At 33.4% G+C, this 18,676-nt stretch overlaps 4 protein-coding genes across 6 annotated transcripts in view; 2 read left to right on the top strand and 2 right to left on the bottom strand.

Moving 5' to 3' along the window:
• The window catches only part of LOC102583040 (VQ motif-containing protein 9), a 5,358-nt gene extending 3,448 nt beyond the window's left edge, over positions 1–1,910 (top strand). The window contains exons 2-3 of one of the 3 annotated variants that reach the window (XR_001471756.1): positions 1,338–1,495; positions 1,687–1,910. The gene's annotated coding sequence lies outside the window, so the exon portion shown is untranslated. The other 2 variants (XM_015303369.1, XM_006363221.2) reach the window with 2 other exon arrangements.
• Positions 1,911–3,131: 1,221 nt separating this feature from the next.
• 34G (14-3-3-like protein C-like) lies at positions 3,132–5,104 on the bottom strand. Its single transcript, NM_001288341.1, is given in 4 exon segments — positions 3,132–3,379; positions 3,480–3,596; positions 3,744–3,866; positions 4,446–5,104. Coding segments are annotated over 4 exon segments (780 nt in total). The 5' UTR covers positions 4,932–5,104; the 3' UTR covers positions 3,132–3,325.
• Positions 5,105–11,967: 6,863 nt separating this feature from the next.
• LOC102582360 (serine/threonine-protein kinase SAPK2-like) lies at positions 11,968–14,771 on the top strand. Its single transcript, NM_001288087.1, is given in 9 exon segments — positions 11,968–12,087; positions 12,181–12,255; positions 12,875–12,976; positions 13,421–13,474; positions 13,558–13,650; positions 13,736–13,828; positions 13,906–14,010; positions 14,167–14,265; positions 14,505–14,771. Coding segments are annotated over 9 exon segments (1,008 nt in total).
• Positions 14,772–15,264: 493 nt separating this feature from the next.
• LOC102582038 (F-box protein At1g78280) overlaps positions 15,265–18,676 on the bottom strand; it is a 12,977-nt gene continuing 9,565 nt past the window's right edge. The window contains exons 13-16 of the mRNA XM_006363218.2: positions 17,781–17,847; positions 17,404–17,617; positions 16,348–16,510; positions 15,265–15,546 (exon numbers count right to left, since the gene is read on the bottom strand). Coding sequence (XP_006363280.1) covers positions 15,408–15,546; positions 16,348–16,510; positions 17,404–17,617; positions 17,781–17,847 — 583 coding nt within the window. The 3' untranslated portion in view covers positions 15,265–15,407. The remainder of the gene's footprint in view (positions 15,547–16,347; positions 16,511–17,403; positions 17,618–17,780; positions 17,848–18,676) is intronic.

The raw sequence follows: 18,676 nt of genomic DNA, 5'->3' as shown, positions 1-18,676 counted from the left end.
TTGAAAGAATTTAATATTTAAAGAGGAGTAAGTTTAATTTTTGGTGAATTATAAACCTGCTAATTAGGGTAAAAAAGAAATTTTTTTTTTGAAGAAGACACTAATAAAAAAGAAAGAGTGTAGATGCCCAGATGTTTTAGCAAAAAAGAGATGGTGTATTTAGAGAAGACAATGGGGTGGGGGACTGGGTATGTGCAGATTTTTCTGCAAATGAGTAGGGGTATTTGGAGAAGGTGGGGGGAGGGGGGCAGGTGTTTCTGCAAATGGGTATGGGTTTTTGGAGAAGACAATTCGGGGGTTTATATTTTTAATCAAAATTCATTATCTACAAATTGTTTTTGACAAATGTCGTCATTTAATTCGTCACTTTACACATCATTTGCAAGTGTAACACGTGTAACACACACCTCATATATTTTTGTTGATTGGCAAAAGAGTGTTAAAATGACATAGCGAGACCCTATAAGAAGTGTCTAAAATGAACATCGCCCACTTGAGGTGCGTAAGTGAAACTTCGTGCCAACTTTAAGGGGTCACCGATGGGTTAGACCTCTGCTTTAAGAAGGAAGAGCAACCACATCTAAATGCCATTTTTTTAATGGAAAAAGTTTCATGACCTCAGTTGTGTAAGATCGAGACGAGTTTAAATGGAGCGAAATGAGCAGTGAGAATATAACATGGTTGATTTTGACTAGTTTGAGATTGAGGTATAATTGAGGTTGGACTACACTTCTTTTTGCTAGCATTTGAGTATAGATTTTGAATTTCTTTTGAGAATGTGTGTTCAATTATAGTTTTTGATTTCAAACTCGTATGTTTTGAGAACTTCAAAAAATACTTATAAATTTGACATAAAATTATCATTTTTAAAATGATAGATCATGTATTATCCTAAATCTTACATAAGTACATAGCACAATATTTTGATAAATTATAAATAACACAATTAGTTACGAAAATTCATAAGTGAAAGAAACAATCTCTTTACTACATAGAAATTGATTGTGATCATAAATAGATGATTTTTTTTTAATTAAATATAAAAGTTTGAATTAGATTGAATGCAACCAAGCAATGCGTCAAAAATGAAAGAATCCATTTGGTTATTGATTTTGAAAGCAATTTTTGGATCCATGAGTGAGATTGATTGGGGAGTGGACGGGCGGATCTACCCTATTAGAATGTTTTGTTTACAAAATGTCTCATCAGAATATAGATCTATATCCAATTCATTTGTTGGTAATATACTACTATTTTTAATTAATGAGTGTTAGAATTTGTTATTTTGGCCTCTCACATAAGCAAAAAGAAATAAAAACAAATTTTGGCCATTTCAGCGAAGTTAAGTATGAAGAATCCACAATCCGTCGCATATCAATTTCTCAAAAATCTATTTCAACTCGCCTCGCATATGCCCTGCCCTGCATATTTCAAACCCTCCCCGTCCCGCAAAGCCTTATGATGCAAAAATATCACTGCCGGCAGAACATGAGAGGTAAGGTAAATCAGGTATTGTACCCTTTGTGTGTCTAGCCTGTCCAAAGAAGCATTTGAGACACTCTTATTATTATTATTAGTTGTTAGCGTAGATGACAATGCTAATTCCATCTTGTTGTATTTTGTCATCGTTCAAAAGAACAAAAACCCATAATTTTGATGGCATACATGTTACTATAATTGTTGCAGGCAACGCATATGGAGCTCAAGCCAAGGAAAATGGATGATGATAAAGTAAGCTAATTGAAGAAGTATATACATCACTGAAGGAAAAATTTACTGGCTAATTGATAAGATATCGGTTGATTTAGTATCAGATTAGTAATTACTGGATGGTTACTTGATGATGTATATATAAATATTGGCACTCTGTGTTAACTTGTATATTTTATGACACCAAAATCAGTAAGAGAGAAAATGATCCTTTCTTAACTCAGGAGTCGGGACTAATATAATTCTGCATGTTAGATAAAACTTAATCATCACAACAAAGTACTCTTTAGGCCCTGTTTTGATTGATTAAAAACTCTTCTTTGAATATATGTTTGGTCATGAAATTTTGGAATTCATTCAGAAATTTGAAATATACTACTAAAAAGTTTGTTTGCATATTTTTTCTCCCACTATTCACAAAAATTCTAAAACAACTCCAATTTATAGTAATAGCCAAACAACTCCAATAGCCATAAAATTTACAAAAAATATTTTCACTGAAAACAATTTTTTTTTTCAATTACTCACAATTTCATGACCAAACGCCACCTCTATGTGTGCTCACATGGGTGTAAGCTATTCTACAGAAGGGCTTATTTATTTTTTTACTAAGACAAATGGTCAATATGCTTTTTGAACTACGTGAAATTATCTAAGATGTGTCCCTAATTGTTCTGCAGGCAACAACATTGGTATTAACCTCCAATAACATCGTCCCTATCCCCAAGCCTCAAATGGAGCTCAAACAATTAACAACTTCACCAACAAATTAATTATCCACCTCTACCAAAACTACATCACACAACTCAAACAATCAAAATTTTATTAGGGTTGTTGCTTTTTTGGCCAAAAAAAGAGGGGAGGAGAGAAGAGAACCATAATGGAAACCTATCCTAACGTGGTTCAATGCACTTCCACAACAGTTTGAGGGAGTTTGCTACCTGTGAACTTTTACTATTCACCCTTTTGGAACTCGAAAGCTCAACGATGATGACGAGGAATACCATAACATTATATAGTTGAAATTTCTATGGCCTATGTGCATTAAGATAACTAAAGGTCAACTATGACACTAATGAAGATATTTAGGTCTGAAAGTGACATTTCACCCCTAACCACGACTTAACAATCGATTCTTGGGAATTTTTCTTGATAGTGATTTTGTTGCTTGTAATTAATATTTAAATCGACAATCAGAAGCTCAATGAAGTTGATTTCACAGCAAACTACTTGTGAAAAAGGATGATAAGACAAAAATAAAGCTTTATTTCTTTCAAAAACAGATTGTTGCGTTTCACTTCTGTTGTATTTGATATGTGAAGTACACAATAACAAGGCCAATCAAAAGCTTTAGTTACCATTAAGAGGGTTCTCTTAATGGAAAACATCAAGATGGAACCACATTGAAAAAAAGAAACCTCTTAACCTCAAGAACCACATTAAATTAAAAGATGGAACTTTTAAAACATCAATATAAAAGTTGTTTGTTGCCAATAAGAAGAGAACCTCTTAATGGAAAACCATAATACTAGCAAGGAAATTATGATAATCAGCTTCTCCCAATTAAAACAACTGGGGGAGAAGTGAAAAGCAAATTAGAGGGTTTCAATTCCCCTCAATTTTTTTCTTCAGGTTTGGGATCTTCCTTGATTTCATCAGCCCCATCATCCTGCAAACCAAAAGTAGATAGAATCATGAATCACATCAACACCACAAACACCCCTTTGTCAAAAAAAACAAACATGATTGCAAGATCATATGATTATTACCTGCATATCGGAGGTCCAGAGAGTGAGATTGTCACGAAGAAGTTGCATGATCAAAGTGCTATCCTTGTAAGACTCCTCTCCCAATGTGTCCAACTCAGCAATTGCTTCATCAAAGGCCTGTTTCATAGGAAGAACATGATATCAAAAGGAAGACACTTTTTTTCGCAGCTGAGATGCATAGATTGCTGAGAGAACAAAAGGTATCGACAAATCTAAGATAACCTGGTAGTTAAAAACATCTAATCTATATGGAGATTTTCTTACCTGTTTGGCAAGATTGCAAGCACGGTCGGGAGAGTTCAAGATCTCATAATAAAACACAGAGAAGTTAAGAGCCAGTCCAAGTCGGATGGGATGTGTTGGGGCAAGCTCAGCAGATGCGATATCCTACAAGCATTGTAGAAAATGAGAAAAACTGAACATAAACAAAACAAGATTGTTCATACCATAAACAAGAAATCATGGCTAATTAAATAACATCAGGCCACAATTTATTTCCAACTCTCGAATCAGCAAAAGGTCAATTACTCACAAACAGAAACAAATTCAGCAATTTTATCTGCCAGAAACATATTTAAACTAATAACCCAGTCTACATGAGGAGAAAATCCATAACCACATATCCCAAACAACATCAATTAACATATACTGCGAGCAAAAAAGGTATTAAGGGCTGAAATGTTATCTATATACAAGTACCCTGCAGTTGTGAATCAGCAATAGGTCAATTACTCACTATGGAGGAGCATTTCATTATATTATGTTGTTCCTTCATTAATTAACTCCAAATTATATTATACCATAAGTCATAATATTATTGTTATGCGAAAAGTCTCATAAATAGAAGATCTACTGAGAAATATACAAATTAGGAGGCTCAAATCTGCAGCAAGCAGATCCGTAAAATCTAATCGAATCGATAAACAGATCAAACATTATCTAAATAAAACAAATTAAAAAACAAACCTGAGCAGCTTTGTAGGCAGTGAGAGTACTCTCAGCAGCCTCCTTACGTTCAGCACCGGTCTTGAACTCAGCCAAATAGCGGTGGTAATCTCCTTTCATTTTCAGGTAAAAAACCTTAGAATCACCAGATGTTGCAGAAGGAATAAGCTTAGAATCAAGCAATTTGAGAATGCCATCACAGATCTTAGAGAGCTCGTTCTCAATCTTAGATCTGTACTCGCGGATAGAGTTAACATGTTCCTCATTTCCTCTAGACTCTTCCTTTTGCTCGATCGATGAAATGATACGCCATGATGCCCTACGCGCTCCGATCACATTCTTATACGCGACGGAGAGAAGGTTTCTCTCCTCCACGGTTAGTTCTTCCGAGCCAAGGGAGTTGGAGACCTTCTCCATGAATTCAACCATCTCTTCATACCTCTCGGCCTGCTCCGCCAGCTTTGCCATGTATACGTTCTCCTCACGCGCCGTCGGTGCCACCGCCATGTTTAGATTTTTTTTCTCTGTGTGCTCGGAAATAAGTTTTTTGAGATCTGAATGAAATGAGAGAGTTTTTCGATTTTCTGAATTGAATTTAAAATTGAGAGAAAGAGGGCTTTTTTTGAATTGAGAGGAGTAGAGAGATCTTAGGATTTTGTTTTTTCTTTTATTTCTAGAGTGAATCTAGACCGTTGAATTGGTAAAGTGATTGACAGCAGGGATTTGAGCTGTATTTAAAGGCGTAAGTGGGTCTGACTTGGGCCTAGGCCAGTTGTTCTTGGGCCATAATTGGGCTTACATTGATTATCACGTCTGGCCCATTGTTTTTACCACCATTTGTAACATTTAGCTTTTGTTGCTTTTAACAACTTTTAAAAAAAAACAAAATTGTGTATGTTGCTTTTAACTACACTTTGGCTATAAAAATTATTCATTTTTTAATTTAATTTTCACATTATTTAAAAATTCATGTTTGGTCATGAAATTCAAATTTAAAAATAATTTATAACATGAATGTAATTTCGTACGGTACAAGAAGTATAATCAAACATAACTCAACTTCAACATCGACTTCATAAATTTCAAATAAAATGAAGATATTTGGAATCTGTGTACGGCCTTGTAAGTGGTAATCCAATGAAGTCCTTGCAATTCGAAATTCTCATTCGTTTTGTATGTTCCAAAAGATATTCTAGAAATCTGATTCTAAAGTTTGAATTGAAAAAAAACAAAACAAAAAAGAAGTAGACACTACTACTAACTTTCAAGAACAGTATTAGTGAAGTTCCCAACGAAATTCTAATTTATTCAGCAGGAATATTGAGGGCATGGAATAAAACTTTTGTTTCTAAGTGGCCAAGTTTGCCTACTCTCAATGTTATCAACAAATTTTCGATAAATATTTATTCGTATCGAATATTTATATCATATTCATGGGCCTCCAGCTTTATAGGCTTATAGTCAGGGGCGGAGCTAGGTGGGGTTTGTGGGTTCGGATGAACTCAGTAACTTTTCCGTAAACTCTATATTTGTACTCCCTCCGTGCACTATTGTTTGTCATAGTAAGATCATGCACAATCCTTAAGAAAAATTTACTATAATGTGCAATTTGACTAATATAACCCTAATATCAATCATTATTAAAATGGTTTGTACTTTTTGAAAAGTGTAAGAGCAACTTTTTTTACATTAAAGTAGTCTTGTAACTTTAAAATAACTACTTTTTGAAACTAGTAGTTATGTAATTATTAAGGCTAGAATTGGAAAAAAGTGACTAATTGTTTCTTGATTGTTTAAATTGACAATTAATGTTGGATAGCTATTTTTAGTATACCTGATAAACAATAGTGGATGGAGGGAGTACTGGAAAATTAAGTAATAGAGTAATTTGTGAACCCTAACAAAACTGACTGACAACTCAATGATAAGGAAGGGGAAGAAAATTTAGAACTCGCAAACTCTTAATATTGGTTTCGCCTATGTTATAGCTATACTAAAAAAAATTAAAGGGGTTGAAGAAAGAAATGGGGAATGTTAGTGTCCCTGAAACATGCCTATTCATGCATGAAATTATGTTGAATAATACTATAACTTTACTAAAAAAAAACACATTCATGAATGAGGTGATTTCTTTTTATATATTTAGATTTTTGCATAATAGTATATGTCCTACGAGTATTATGTCAATCAACTTTGTACATGTTTAAGTGTCAACTTATGCACACCCACAATTGGAGGATATTATATATGTGAAATGAAGTCAAGGTAAATGACATATTTATATATTATATTTTAAATCATTGTTTGATAAAATTACATTGTGTTAATAGAAGATATCACATGAAATTAATTAGAGTGTATGTGGGTTAATTTAAATTAATGCAAACACCACAGCTATATATAAAAGGATACATCCTATACATTGCAATTACTTTATATTAAGTTGTTGGAAAATAATAGCTATCAAGATAGTTCGGAAACCTCATTCATAAGAATCCATCTTATACACTACTATTTTAATATATTATATAATATTAGTTAAGTGATAGTCATATATAGTAATATATATATTAATATGATGCATATAATGCACCCACGTAGTATGTAGGAATTTACTTTTCATATTTTTATATTAGAAGAAGCAAAAAAAAGTGGAGTGGGGGGTCAAATGGAAAGGTCCCCGCCATTTTAGGCGAATGTAGTGGGTGATGGGCATGGACGGTGCGAGTTTGTTCGTTACCGTGGTCCACTACATGCGGTTCCTATATTTTTGCTGAATTCTAGTCTATATTGAGGTAAACTGTCTACGTCTTATATTTTTTTAATATTTTTTTTTAAATTATATATAATATGAATATGAGATATTTTAGGCATAGATTTAAAAATTTTAAATAAAAAATGTTATCAAAAAATAATTTTATTGTGTATCTAGAAGTCAAATTATACTCAATTGTCTAAATGAATTCAATCAATTTAAGCAATTTTCGATACACTCTCAACCCTTTAAAAAAGAAAAAAGAAGTATAAAGCTATATATAAAGTGTACTTCCTAATTTTATCTTTAGACAAGATGCCTAGGAAAGAATGGGGCTTATTGCTTTTGAAAATCCACAAATCAAATTGAGGATAGTCATATGAACTTAGATGACATTTTTAAGCAAGACTCTCTAGATATGTCCAACACCACACTAGTCGAATAAGGTGAAACCTTACCTGCTTCTCACCCACCATGTTGTGATATGATCATGTTAGTACCATTGTACAAAATAATTGTATGCCTGTCGTATTAGTATGTGTTTAATTGTTCATTGAAAAAAAATCAAAAATAGCAAAGATAATAGATATAGTAAGGCTTTTTAGCTATAGTTTCGACAATTGTGCTCTATAGCTATAGTTATATTATTTGCTATGGAGGCTGCAACTAGTATATTTTGCTTGTTCATTTGTATATTTCGCTTGCAAATATACATGATAAAATTTTACAAATGGAGGTTGCAGTTTGTAAATTTTGCTTGCCCGTTTGTATATTTCGCTTGTGAATACACAAACAAGGTAAGTATGTATAAATTTTATATTTATTCATTTATGATTTTTTTTAGAACACTATTTGCATATTTTGCTTGCCAATATACAAACAAGAGTAATTTATTATGAGTTTTTCATACTTCGGCCATAGATTTCCCAAGTAATATTTGGAGAAAAATTTAGCAAATAATGTTTGTCTATACAATTTGCCATTATTTGGCAAATTTTTTTGGCAAATATACCAAATTCCCAAATACTAGTTTTTTCTAGTATTTGGGCCAAATCTCATTATTTGGGATTTTTTTAAAATTGAAATTTTACACCAAACTTTTATCTTTTACAAAAACACCCTCTATATAGTTGTTTGCGTTGTATTACATAATATTTTACGTGAAGACCAAAGTAGTGATGAAACAGTGAATATGAAAGTGATGATATGGTTGTTGATGAAAATGATGAATAATTGGCTCAGGGTAACAAAGTCATGTGCTTTGTTTGCTTCACGATGCATGGAATGATGCTTGTTGCACTCACTCCAAACTACCACATTGCTCCAGTGTCATGGACACTACTTGTTATTTGTTGCAACGAAGATCCAATTGACTTGTAATACAAACTTATGGCTAGTTTTGATAGTTTTTAAAACTTATGGGTATAAATCATATTTTTCTAAAAAAGTGAAATTTGTTTCCCAAATACTATGGCCAAACACATGGTGAAAATTTCACCCAAATAATATTTGCCAAAATTATTTGAAAATCTATGGCCAAACGTTAGCTTCGTATACAAATAACTAGGGTAAGCATATACAAATTATGGATTTATACAATCATCAGGATACCGAATAGCAAAATTTTGCGTACTATATTTAAGGATTAGAAATAATCGAAACCATAGTTGTATTACTTAATATACTCTAGATGTTTGTTATTTCGCTTAATTTTTCCTTGTTCGTATCCTAATTCAATCGGCCCATTATTATGGGCCGCCTCCATTGTTTTTGGTGGGCTGATCCATGTTTTAGAGGGTCTCATTTAGGTCCTAAATAGTAGCTCCTCCATTTCAATGGAGTATTATTGTGTACTTTAATTTTTAGTACACCTAAGAAAAATGTCATTTTCCATTTACATAATAGTTCTTTAGTCTCATCTTTCCACAAGAAAAAATTGTGACTGTAAATGAATTTGCACTAGTTTCATAAGTGGTTGACAATTTTAGCATTCTTTTACGTGAATATACAATTATATGTATTGACATATATATCATGTATCATTTGTATGTCATGTGTATATCATATATATTTTACTATATGTACAGTAATTCATGTGACATAAAATTGACATATGCACAAGATAAATAGGCCATACACATATACAACCCCTCTAACTTGTCCACATTTTTCATTTTGGCACTTTATCTTAGCCTTGTTCCATTTTAACCCTTGAACTCCATTTTTTATGTTCCATTTTAACACGAAATACTATTTTTATGATTTATTTATTTTTATATATATTCTTCAATTGCAACTTCTTATTTTAAATCGACATGTGTCATTTAATTTTAGCTAAAAAATTAAAAATTAACAAAAAATAATTCTTTTTAAAAAATAATAATTTCTTTTTAAGAGTGTTATGTATTTTCGTGTGAAAAATAACCGACGAATTTTCTTTCTTTAAAATCACTGACAACCTAATTATAACAAAGTCAGTCAAGTTGTAACATTGTTTAGTAGTGTTATTAGCAATGAACAAGAGTCTTTTTTTAGTAGTGTTATTAACTAAGTCAATCGAGTCTTTTTGAAGATGGGTTTTTTTATTCGTATTGATTTATATTAAAAATTAAAAGTGAGTATTTGCGTTAAATTTAGATAGCCTAGATGATAAGAAAAAATAAATAAGTAGTGTTATTTAATTTGATTGAATGTTTAAGAAAGAAAATCAAAGAACTTTTGTCAATTTATTTTCATGCAAAAATACAGAGAAATATCAAAAAATAATATTATTGTTTGAAATTTTTTATGTTCGTTCGCGAATGTTTAATTTTTTTAATTAACAGGCACACATCTATTTTTAAAAAATAAGAAATTGCAATTGAAGAACATAAATAAAAACAAATCATAAAAAATAGTATAAGTGTTTAAATGGTACAGAAAAAATGTAGTTTAAGGGTTAAAATGGAACAAGGCTAAGTTGGAGTGCCAAAATGAAAAATGAGGGCAAGTTTAAGGGGCTGTATATGTATTTGGCCAGATAAATATGATAAATAGTGACATACATATGATATTTAATAATTGGCCAAAGTCATCTGTAGCCCCTTAAAGTTGTCCGCATAATTCATTTAGACACATCAACTAGGGGTAGTACCTATTGAACACTTTAACCTTAAAAATTTATATCTATTAGACACAAAATGTCAATCAGTTGAAAAATAAAATTGTGTGTAGCTCAAACACAAATACATAGCAGGTGTATCAATGAAACAACGACACGTGGCGGTTGAATTCAATTTTTTAAAAGTTCTATTAAATAATCCAAAAGGAATTTTAAGAATATAAAATTAACTTTTTAATTAACGCCCCCCCCCCCCCCCAATCCTCTCATCTTCTTCTTTACCCCTTTCCGCCGGCGTCGACACACAAATAAAACATCTCCCCACTCTTTCATTCCCTTTCATCGGCATCGACAACACCTCCTACCCATTGCCTTCATCTTCTTTCGATAATAAACATTTATCACAGTTACAAAAATAATAACAAACTTTTGCCGAAAAAAGAATTGATTCAGTTTTCTTTCATCAAAATAAATGGAGTTTCGCCAAAATATTTAAAACCGGAAAAAACAGAAGAATAGTTGGAGAGGGTGAGAGAAGAGAGAGAGAAAGTTGGTGGGGTGGGGTGACATGGGAGGTAACCGATAAGTACAGAGATGGTGGATGAAAATCATTGAGGTTGTTCCTAGGAAGAAGACGTCCTTTTTTTTAATTGTTAGTTAATTGTTTTTGGTTTCTTTATTAATTAATGTCAAGGTCAATAAATAAATAAAAAATGTACTTTTTTCAAGAAATATAAAAAGGAAAATGTTTTTTCGGCATCTTCACACGCCCATGGAAAGTGAATCACAAACGATTTGCCATGTAGGCAAAAAATGCTTAGACGGTTCAAATCTGGGGTGGTAGAGGTGTTCAATAGGTACTAGGTGTAGTTGAGGTGTCTAAATGAATAATGAGGAAAACTTTGAGGGGTCGTAGATAACTTTGACCTTAATAATTTTACCACTAGATCACCACCCGAAAATACCACAACCATCCATTTATAAATCACCTTATACACTTACTACTCAAACTATTATTACAGTAGACAATTGCTATTAGGGAGATCTTCTGTTAGCTCAAGATTGTTACGTAGGATTGAAAGATTCAACTAAAGAAAAGAAAATTAGAAAGGAGAATGAGATTTTCTCATTTTATTTGGATTGATTACAAATGACTAAGATCGTATTTATAAAAAAAAAATACCATTGGTAATTAAAGGTCCTATATCGTTGTACGGTCTAAAATTGTGTTCCAGTTTGATCAAAGAGCCCAAATTCAAAGGAGCAGGACCAACATGAAGAACTCCAATCAATTTATCCACCAATCTAATCACAACTAGTGGCAACTTTTCTGCAGATCTGACCAGACTTTTCTTCTCTTTTTTTTTACATATAATAAAAATATGTACCTGGACTAAGTTTTAGATTCCTATGGGTAAATTCTTATTGAAATTCACCAATTAAAGATAAATGTAAAAGTTCTTCCTACCCACTTGAGCTAATTAGTGACGACAATAGTTGAACAACGTAGTACCTGCCAAGAATGTGTGTCCAATAAACTCTCAGCTAGTAAACCTCTGAATAATTTGAACCCCTTTTGCTCTTACTGTTGAATATTGTCAATTCTGTAAGTCAATAACAGTAGTGGAAAAAAAAAGTTTGATTCTTTCTGAAGAATCTGAAACCCCTTTTGTTTCTTAATCTTGATGATGGAGCGTTATGAGATAGTGAAGGAGTTGGGTTCTGGTAATTTTGGAGTAGCAAAGCTTGTTTGTGACAAGAACACTAAAGAACTCTTTGCTGTTAAGTTTATTGAAAGAGGCCAAAAGGTTTCCCCTCTTTTATAACCTTAAATTTGATGTTTTCACTCTATCTAGGGTACTTTATTTATTTGTTTGTTTGTGTTTTGAGGTTGTTTGCAGATTGATGAACATGTGCAAAGGGAAATCATGAATCATAGATCATTGAAACATCCAAATATAGTGAGATTTAAAGAGGTATATGTTCTGCTTCTTACTAATGGAATGAATCTTCTTTTATCTTTATTCTATAATATGCTTTGATACCTATGGGGGTTCTGATTATTGCTGTCATCAGACTTACAAGGAACTTTCATTAAGTTAAAGATCTTTTTTTTTGAAAGAATTCTTGAGGTATGGAGATAGCTTCACATAATGATAGGATCAAAAATGTTAATGGATCTAATTACTAGAACAGAAGATCTCGTTTGTAATGTAATGACAGTAACAAGATTCTTATTGTTATGTGCTAGTTGTCCCTCATCGGATAAAAGAGAAATGGGAAATGCTAATGAGTGTATAGGCCAAATGGGCTCCCCACCTATCAGACTAGTCTTTTTGGTTGGCCTCTCCTGTTTGGTCTATAACAACTATGTTATGTTATGATTTCTTTTTGAAGAACTCTGTTGCTCGCAATTAAATGCAATCGTATCTTATGGAATAGATTGAAAGCTATCAACTTTTCTGGACAGTAGCTGTAATTTGATGATTTGCATATTATATTTTGTGGTTGATGATAGCAATTTACAATTAGTAGGATTACAGTGGCTGTTCAAAATAGTTTGTTTTTTTACATGAATGGACTTAACACTTCTAGGTCTTGCTTACACCTACTCATCTAGCAATAGTAATGGAGTATGCTGCGGGAGGAGAGCTCTTTGCGAGGATCTGTAATGCTGGAAGATTTAATGAAGATGAGGTAAGGATGATACTTACACTAGATCCCGCAATTAGTCTTGGCTTAGAACAAACAAACTGTGTATTTTTCATTTGATTTTATAATGTTTGCTTATGATAGTCAGATCTTTGCTGCCTCTTTACTTGGTTGGGTTGGGTAATATGCCTTTTACATTCATGGTAAAGTAGTAGTCTACCATGACATTCATATGGTCCTTTGATGTGGGAAGTCCGCTGGGTAGTAGTCTACCATGTCATGGGCTCTGTTGATGAGTGAAACTAAACTCTTAATTTCCAAGAATGCCGTCTTCTAAGTTGAAAGCATAGAGTGATATGCAATGAGAAGTGTCCCTTTAAATATGTTATCAGTTGACTATCTTCTTGTGTTTATGCCAGCTCTTCCGAGCAGACTCTTTTCTAGTTTAAAATCATCTGAGTGGCTTGGTTATATTTATTTTTTACTCAGGCAAGGTTCTTCTTTCAACAATTGATATCAGGGGTTAGCTACTGCCATTTCATGGTACAGCATCAATACTTCTCTTGCTGTGAACTTCGTTCAGTCCTCCTTTTGGGACTTAGTATATCTTTGGTCTTCCGTTGCAGCAAATCTGTCATAGAGATCTCAAATTGGAAAACACGTTACTTGACGGAAGTGCTGCACCACGTGTCAAAATATGTGATTTTGGGTACTCCAAGGTTACTGATCTTTTCTCTAGGTCTTATCAATTCTTACATCTATTCGAGATTTAAGTTCATATAGAATTGCTACATTTGTTTGCAGTCATCCGTCTTTCATTCTCAACCTAAGTCCACTGTGGGGACACCTGCTTATGTAGCACCAGAGGTCCTAACAAGGAAAGAATATGATGGAGAGGTGCTACATCTTTCTTCTTTGTCATAATATTTGTAGTATACACTCATGTCTCCTCCTGTTAATTCTTGAAACTATAGCTTGCAGATGTTTGGTCCTGTGGAGTCACCTTATATGTAATGCTGGTTGGAGCTTATCCATTTCAAGATTCAAGTGATCCCAAAAACTTCACAAAGACTATTTCTGTGAGTGATGACAACATAATCAGATTTCTAGTAGATGAAAAAGAAGCATGCTTTACTCTGAATTTAGTTTATCAGTTTGCTGCATTTATTGTTCATGCAAGTGTGAAGCATTGAAAAATTTACTGCAGCATTATGATTGGCTAGTTTCCATGACAGAAAATACTCACCGCTCGCTACTCAATTCCTGAGCAAATCCAAATTTCCCTTGAATGCCGCCATCTCATAGCCAGGATTTTTGTGGCAGACCCTGAAAAGGTAATAAAATCATATGGTCTTCTGCTGATCATAGAATAGTTCATGCGTTGTGTCCAAGTGAAATATCATTATCAGTAATTAACTCATTGTCTCGATATATATATATGTATTCTGCTTAGGTGCAAGGTTCGTTCCCACCAAAGGCCTTCCATAAACTTGCTTTCGTGTTTCTTGTTTCATGTTATATTGCGAATATAATGTGCCAAAACCATAAATGCATGCTGATTATACTTTTGCAGAGAATAACCATTCCAGAAATAAAAATGCATCCCTGGTTTTTAAAGAACTTACCAGTGGAACTGATGGAAGGAGGAAGTTACCAATGTGCCGATGTAAATAACCCTTCCCAGAGCATGGAAGAAGTTTTGGCGATAATACAAGAGGCTAGAGTTCCTTTGCTGGTTGGAACACATTCTTATGGGGGCAGTATGGAACTTGATGAATTGGACGAAGCTGATATTGAAGATGTAATCGAAACTAGTGCTGATTTTGCTGGTTTACTGTGATGTGTTACACAATGCTGTAATTACCTTAGGGTGAAAGAAGAGAGCAATTGGTAACTGCTGTAATATCCTGAGTAGACACTCAAGAGTTCACCCTTTAAGTTGCTCATAGTTTTTTTTTTTTCCTTTTGACTAAAAGGTGTTTACTACTTTTGAAATCTTGGCTTAGTGGAAATCTGGTCTTTAAACACACACTTGTACCACAAGATAACAGTAGTTTTGTTTAGATTTCTGGAATTAGATCGTTTTTTTTTACACAGTAGAATTTTAGTGGGTGATCCTTTATCGTATATAACAACATTCATATAGGTGAATACAGAGTGATTGACTGAAGTTGCTATTTGCACCAAGTTATCAGTTTAGTTGCATAGATGAGCTGTTTTCGAAAGCAGGACGTGAGTTAAATAAGAAGTCGTAAGAACAACCACCAAGGCTAAGCCTCCTTACTCCACAATCATTGTTTCAAGTTTTTGGTAGATAATGGATTTTGTCAAAGTTTTGAAGAAATGATCAGTAGGAAAAAGGGGGGGAAATATCAATAAATTGCCTCAAACAAATGTTAAGTGCACGCTCGATTGGACTTATTCAGCATTCATCAATAAAACTGAAAGATAAAAATTAAAAAGAACAAAAGAAAGTTCAACAGGAGCCTGTATAACTATTAAGATCTCCCCATACAGCTTCCTCGACTTCTTCCCATGATTTTGCCATCTTCAGTTTCTTCCAAGTACTGAAAATAGCTCCCAGAACATTTTCATCATGCAAAATACAGTAGCACCTGTACAGATAGAATTCATTGAAAGTGAGTTTAAACCACTACTCCATGTACGAATAAGGTGCGACAGGGGGAGTAGTAATAAGTCATATAGAATCAATGGATTCATGAAAAAGTAAAACCCATTGATGACATATTTTATCACAATTAATATTTTTTGGCTAATAGAGGGATCAAATGGTATATAGTTCATTTGTTGGTAGCTTGGAGCATTAAAAGCACACCTCTTACTTTCCAATTAATTGTTTGCATTAATTGCACGTGAGGGGTTATTTCTTGGTTTCGTCCGGTCATTAATAACTTGATTAGATAATAGTAGATAGAAACAACGGTTGTAAGGAGTCAAGGAGGATGAGGTTCCAATCTGTTCTATCTTCATCCACAAAGCTCATGTTGGCTAACACAGAGAACATCCGGAGACTCTAGTTCTAATAATCAACTAAAACCTCCACTGAATGATCTCAAGTTCAAACTCCTAGTGTATTCAGCATGTTAAACAGTAATGCGCGTAACTAATGACTTTCAAAGTGATTTAGGGGTCTGATTGAGAATATGATATTGGTGGAGAATCAACAATTCTGAAAATGACAAATCATGCATTGATTTGGTGAAGGTCGAGGGTTATGGATTGTAAGGTATGAGTTTAAATGTTATCAAAACACGTCTTACTATCTTCAAATGGTCAGATATTGTATAAGCTCTGGTAGTGCAATTTAACTTTGAAGAAAAAAATGTCTCCAATTGCTTAATGAAAACCAATGACAACAATATAGAAGAAATATGACATGAGAACATATTACTCACATGGCTCGGTAAGAAAGTCTCTGAAATCCATTGCTTTTAGCTGATGCATTCACTCCTGTTTTAACAAATGGAAGTTTATAGCTATCCAGAAACTGCTTCAGTAAATGTGGATCTCCTCTAAAGATATCCAGGTGTATTGGGATTAAGTCAGCAATCGGGTCCCCTGAGAAAAAATAACTGGTTACTAATCACAGAAACACAAATGTTTAAAAATAAAATGCAAGGAATGAGCATTTTACAACTTTCCGCATATGAGGTTTTTAGTGATGCAAGGATTACTGTGCGAAATCGAGTGATCTACTTGTAGTTAAATGATGGCGGGTGTAGTATTTTCACACGAGACTGCCAATTAAATATGCACCAAAAAGCTTCTCTTGTCAAAAGTCAGAGAAACCACCCAAAATAAGGTAAAACCTTTTCTTTTTTTAAAATAGACCCACTGAGATTTGTTGATTAGCTCTCACGTTAAAATAAGTAAAGCTAATCTTCAAAATTCAAGGAGGAAAATATTCAACTGTACATTAGAATCGGTGTGCCAAAACATACAAGAAAATAAAAGTTTTTTTTTCTTTTTTTTGAGAATTGGTAACATTAAAATAAAAGAAAATAGTTCACAAATTATACTTACTAAGCAGTAACTTTGGAGTACCTACGAATATGACTCTGAAACTTTTCTTTTTGTTCTTTTTGTTTTTTTACTTATTTGTTTAAATAGGCAAAGCCTGCCTCTTAAACTGGTGCCAAACTCTAAGATCCAATTCAGTTCCATATTAATTTCCATTTTCTTTTCTTTAGCTATTTCTTTTTGTGCTAAATAATCATTGACAATCTAATATGCACCATAAACTTAACCAGATTCATATGACATGAACAATAATAAAACAGTTCCTTTCATAGACATATCTTAACTTCTACGAATTATATATTATTTAGGGACAAGTAGTAGAAGACTAATACAGTACATATAAGAACATGGTTCATCCATCAGGAAAAGAAATAAAAAACAACCAGCAGACCAAGCCCAAAAAGCAAGTTAATAGTTGCTCAATAACTCACCAACAGATAGACCACTGAAATCGAGTATATGAGTAGGTCTCCATGCACGTATAGGCCCACTCAAATTAGATCCATTTGCAGAAACATTGTCAATTAACTCGGGATCATCAGTAGTCCCTCCAGAGCGAGAAGTAAGGGAACACGGTTCCATGTGGATATTGTCATCCATCACATCGGAGTGTATCCAGGTACAAGATCTGACTCCCATGTCAACCTTAAATAGGAGACCATAAACAAGAATCAGAGAAATGCATTTTCATCAGAGAATGAACATAAGTGCCATCGTCACTAGCAGGAAGGAAAAAGGGACAAGAAGCAATGAAGTGTCTTAGCCAATTGAAGGAAGTCTAATCAACTTCATCTTTAAATATAAGAACCTTTTGGAGGTCATCAGGGATGTATTCCTTGACTTTCTCAATCAGCTCTCTAGGAATTGGATCACCCCTACAGATTGAAACAGATAAGTCTCAGATACAACTATGCAGTAGCAGCTCAAATCTTCGGTGCTTGTGCCAGCATATGTAAATGCAAAGGAAAAAACTCATGTATAGGTACCTCACATTGCAATAGAGTAATACAGCAGTACCCAACACATACACATTAACAGGCAAAAGAACTGTCTGAACAGAATTTGTTCTAATAAGGAACAAAGAAATTTTTTGATGAGCTTAACAAGAGAGTTGAACATTAATCCAGTAGAAAACAAGCAGCCCAAAATCCAACACACAAATTAATAGGAAGTGTTTGTCTAAATATAATTCTTTCCCAATTCTAAGTAAGAACTGAATATATCACGTCCTTAATGTGGTGTAGAGGAGAGTTAAGCTACGGTAATATGCCTCCCCTACCATCTTGGTGATGCAATATATAAGTAGTAAAGAAGTTGTTAAGGATTTTATCTTCTCAAATCAAGAAATGACTTTACAAGGTACTTTCTTTGTCCAAATTTAGGTATCTCACGGAATTTCAAATTGAGTTCATCTTTATAAATTATTTCACCACAACTATTAAGGGAAGAGTTGAATTATATTTTTGTGTGTTTAGTGTATACATATGTGTGTGTGTATTATTAATAGAGTTGGAACTTACTATCTTTCAATCAAAATTAGTCAAACAAGAAAGAAATTTGACTTTTTCGAGACTTTGAACATTATCTGAAATAAAAGTGGATCTCAAGCTACGGTTCTGGTCACAGAGTAACATGTAGGCTGATCTGACACCAAATGAAGAGACAACCAAGAACACCCCCCCCCCCCAAAAAAAAAAACAAATT

This window comes from Solanum tuberosum, unplaced genomic scaffold, assembly GCF_000226075.1.
Source record: "Solanum tuberosum cultivar DM 1-3 516 R44 unplaced genomic scaffold, SolTub_3.0 scf00404, whole genome shotgun sequence".
Taxonomy (NCBI): domain Eukaryota; kingdom Viridiplantae; phylum Streptophyta; class Magnoliopsida; order Solanales; family Solanaceae; genus Solanum; species Solanum tuberosum.
This window is presented reverse-complemented; position numbering and strand designations above follow the sequence as displayed.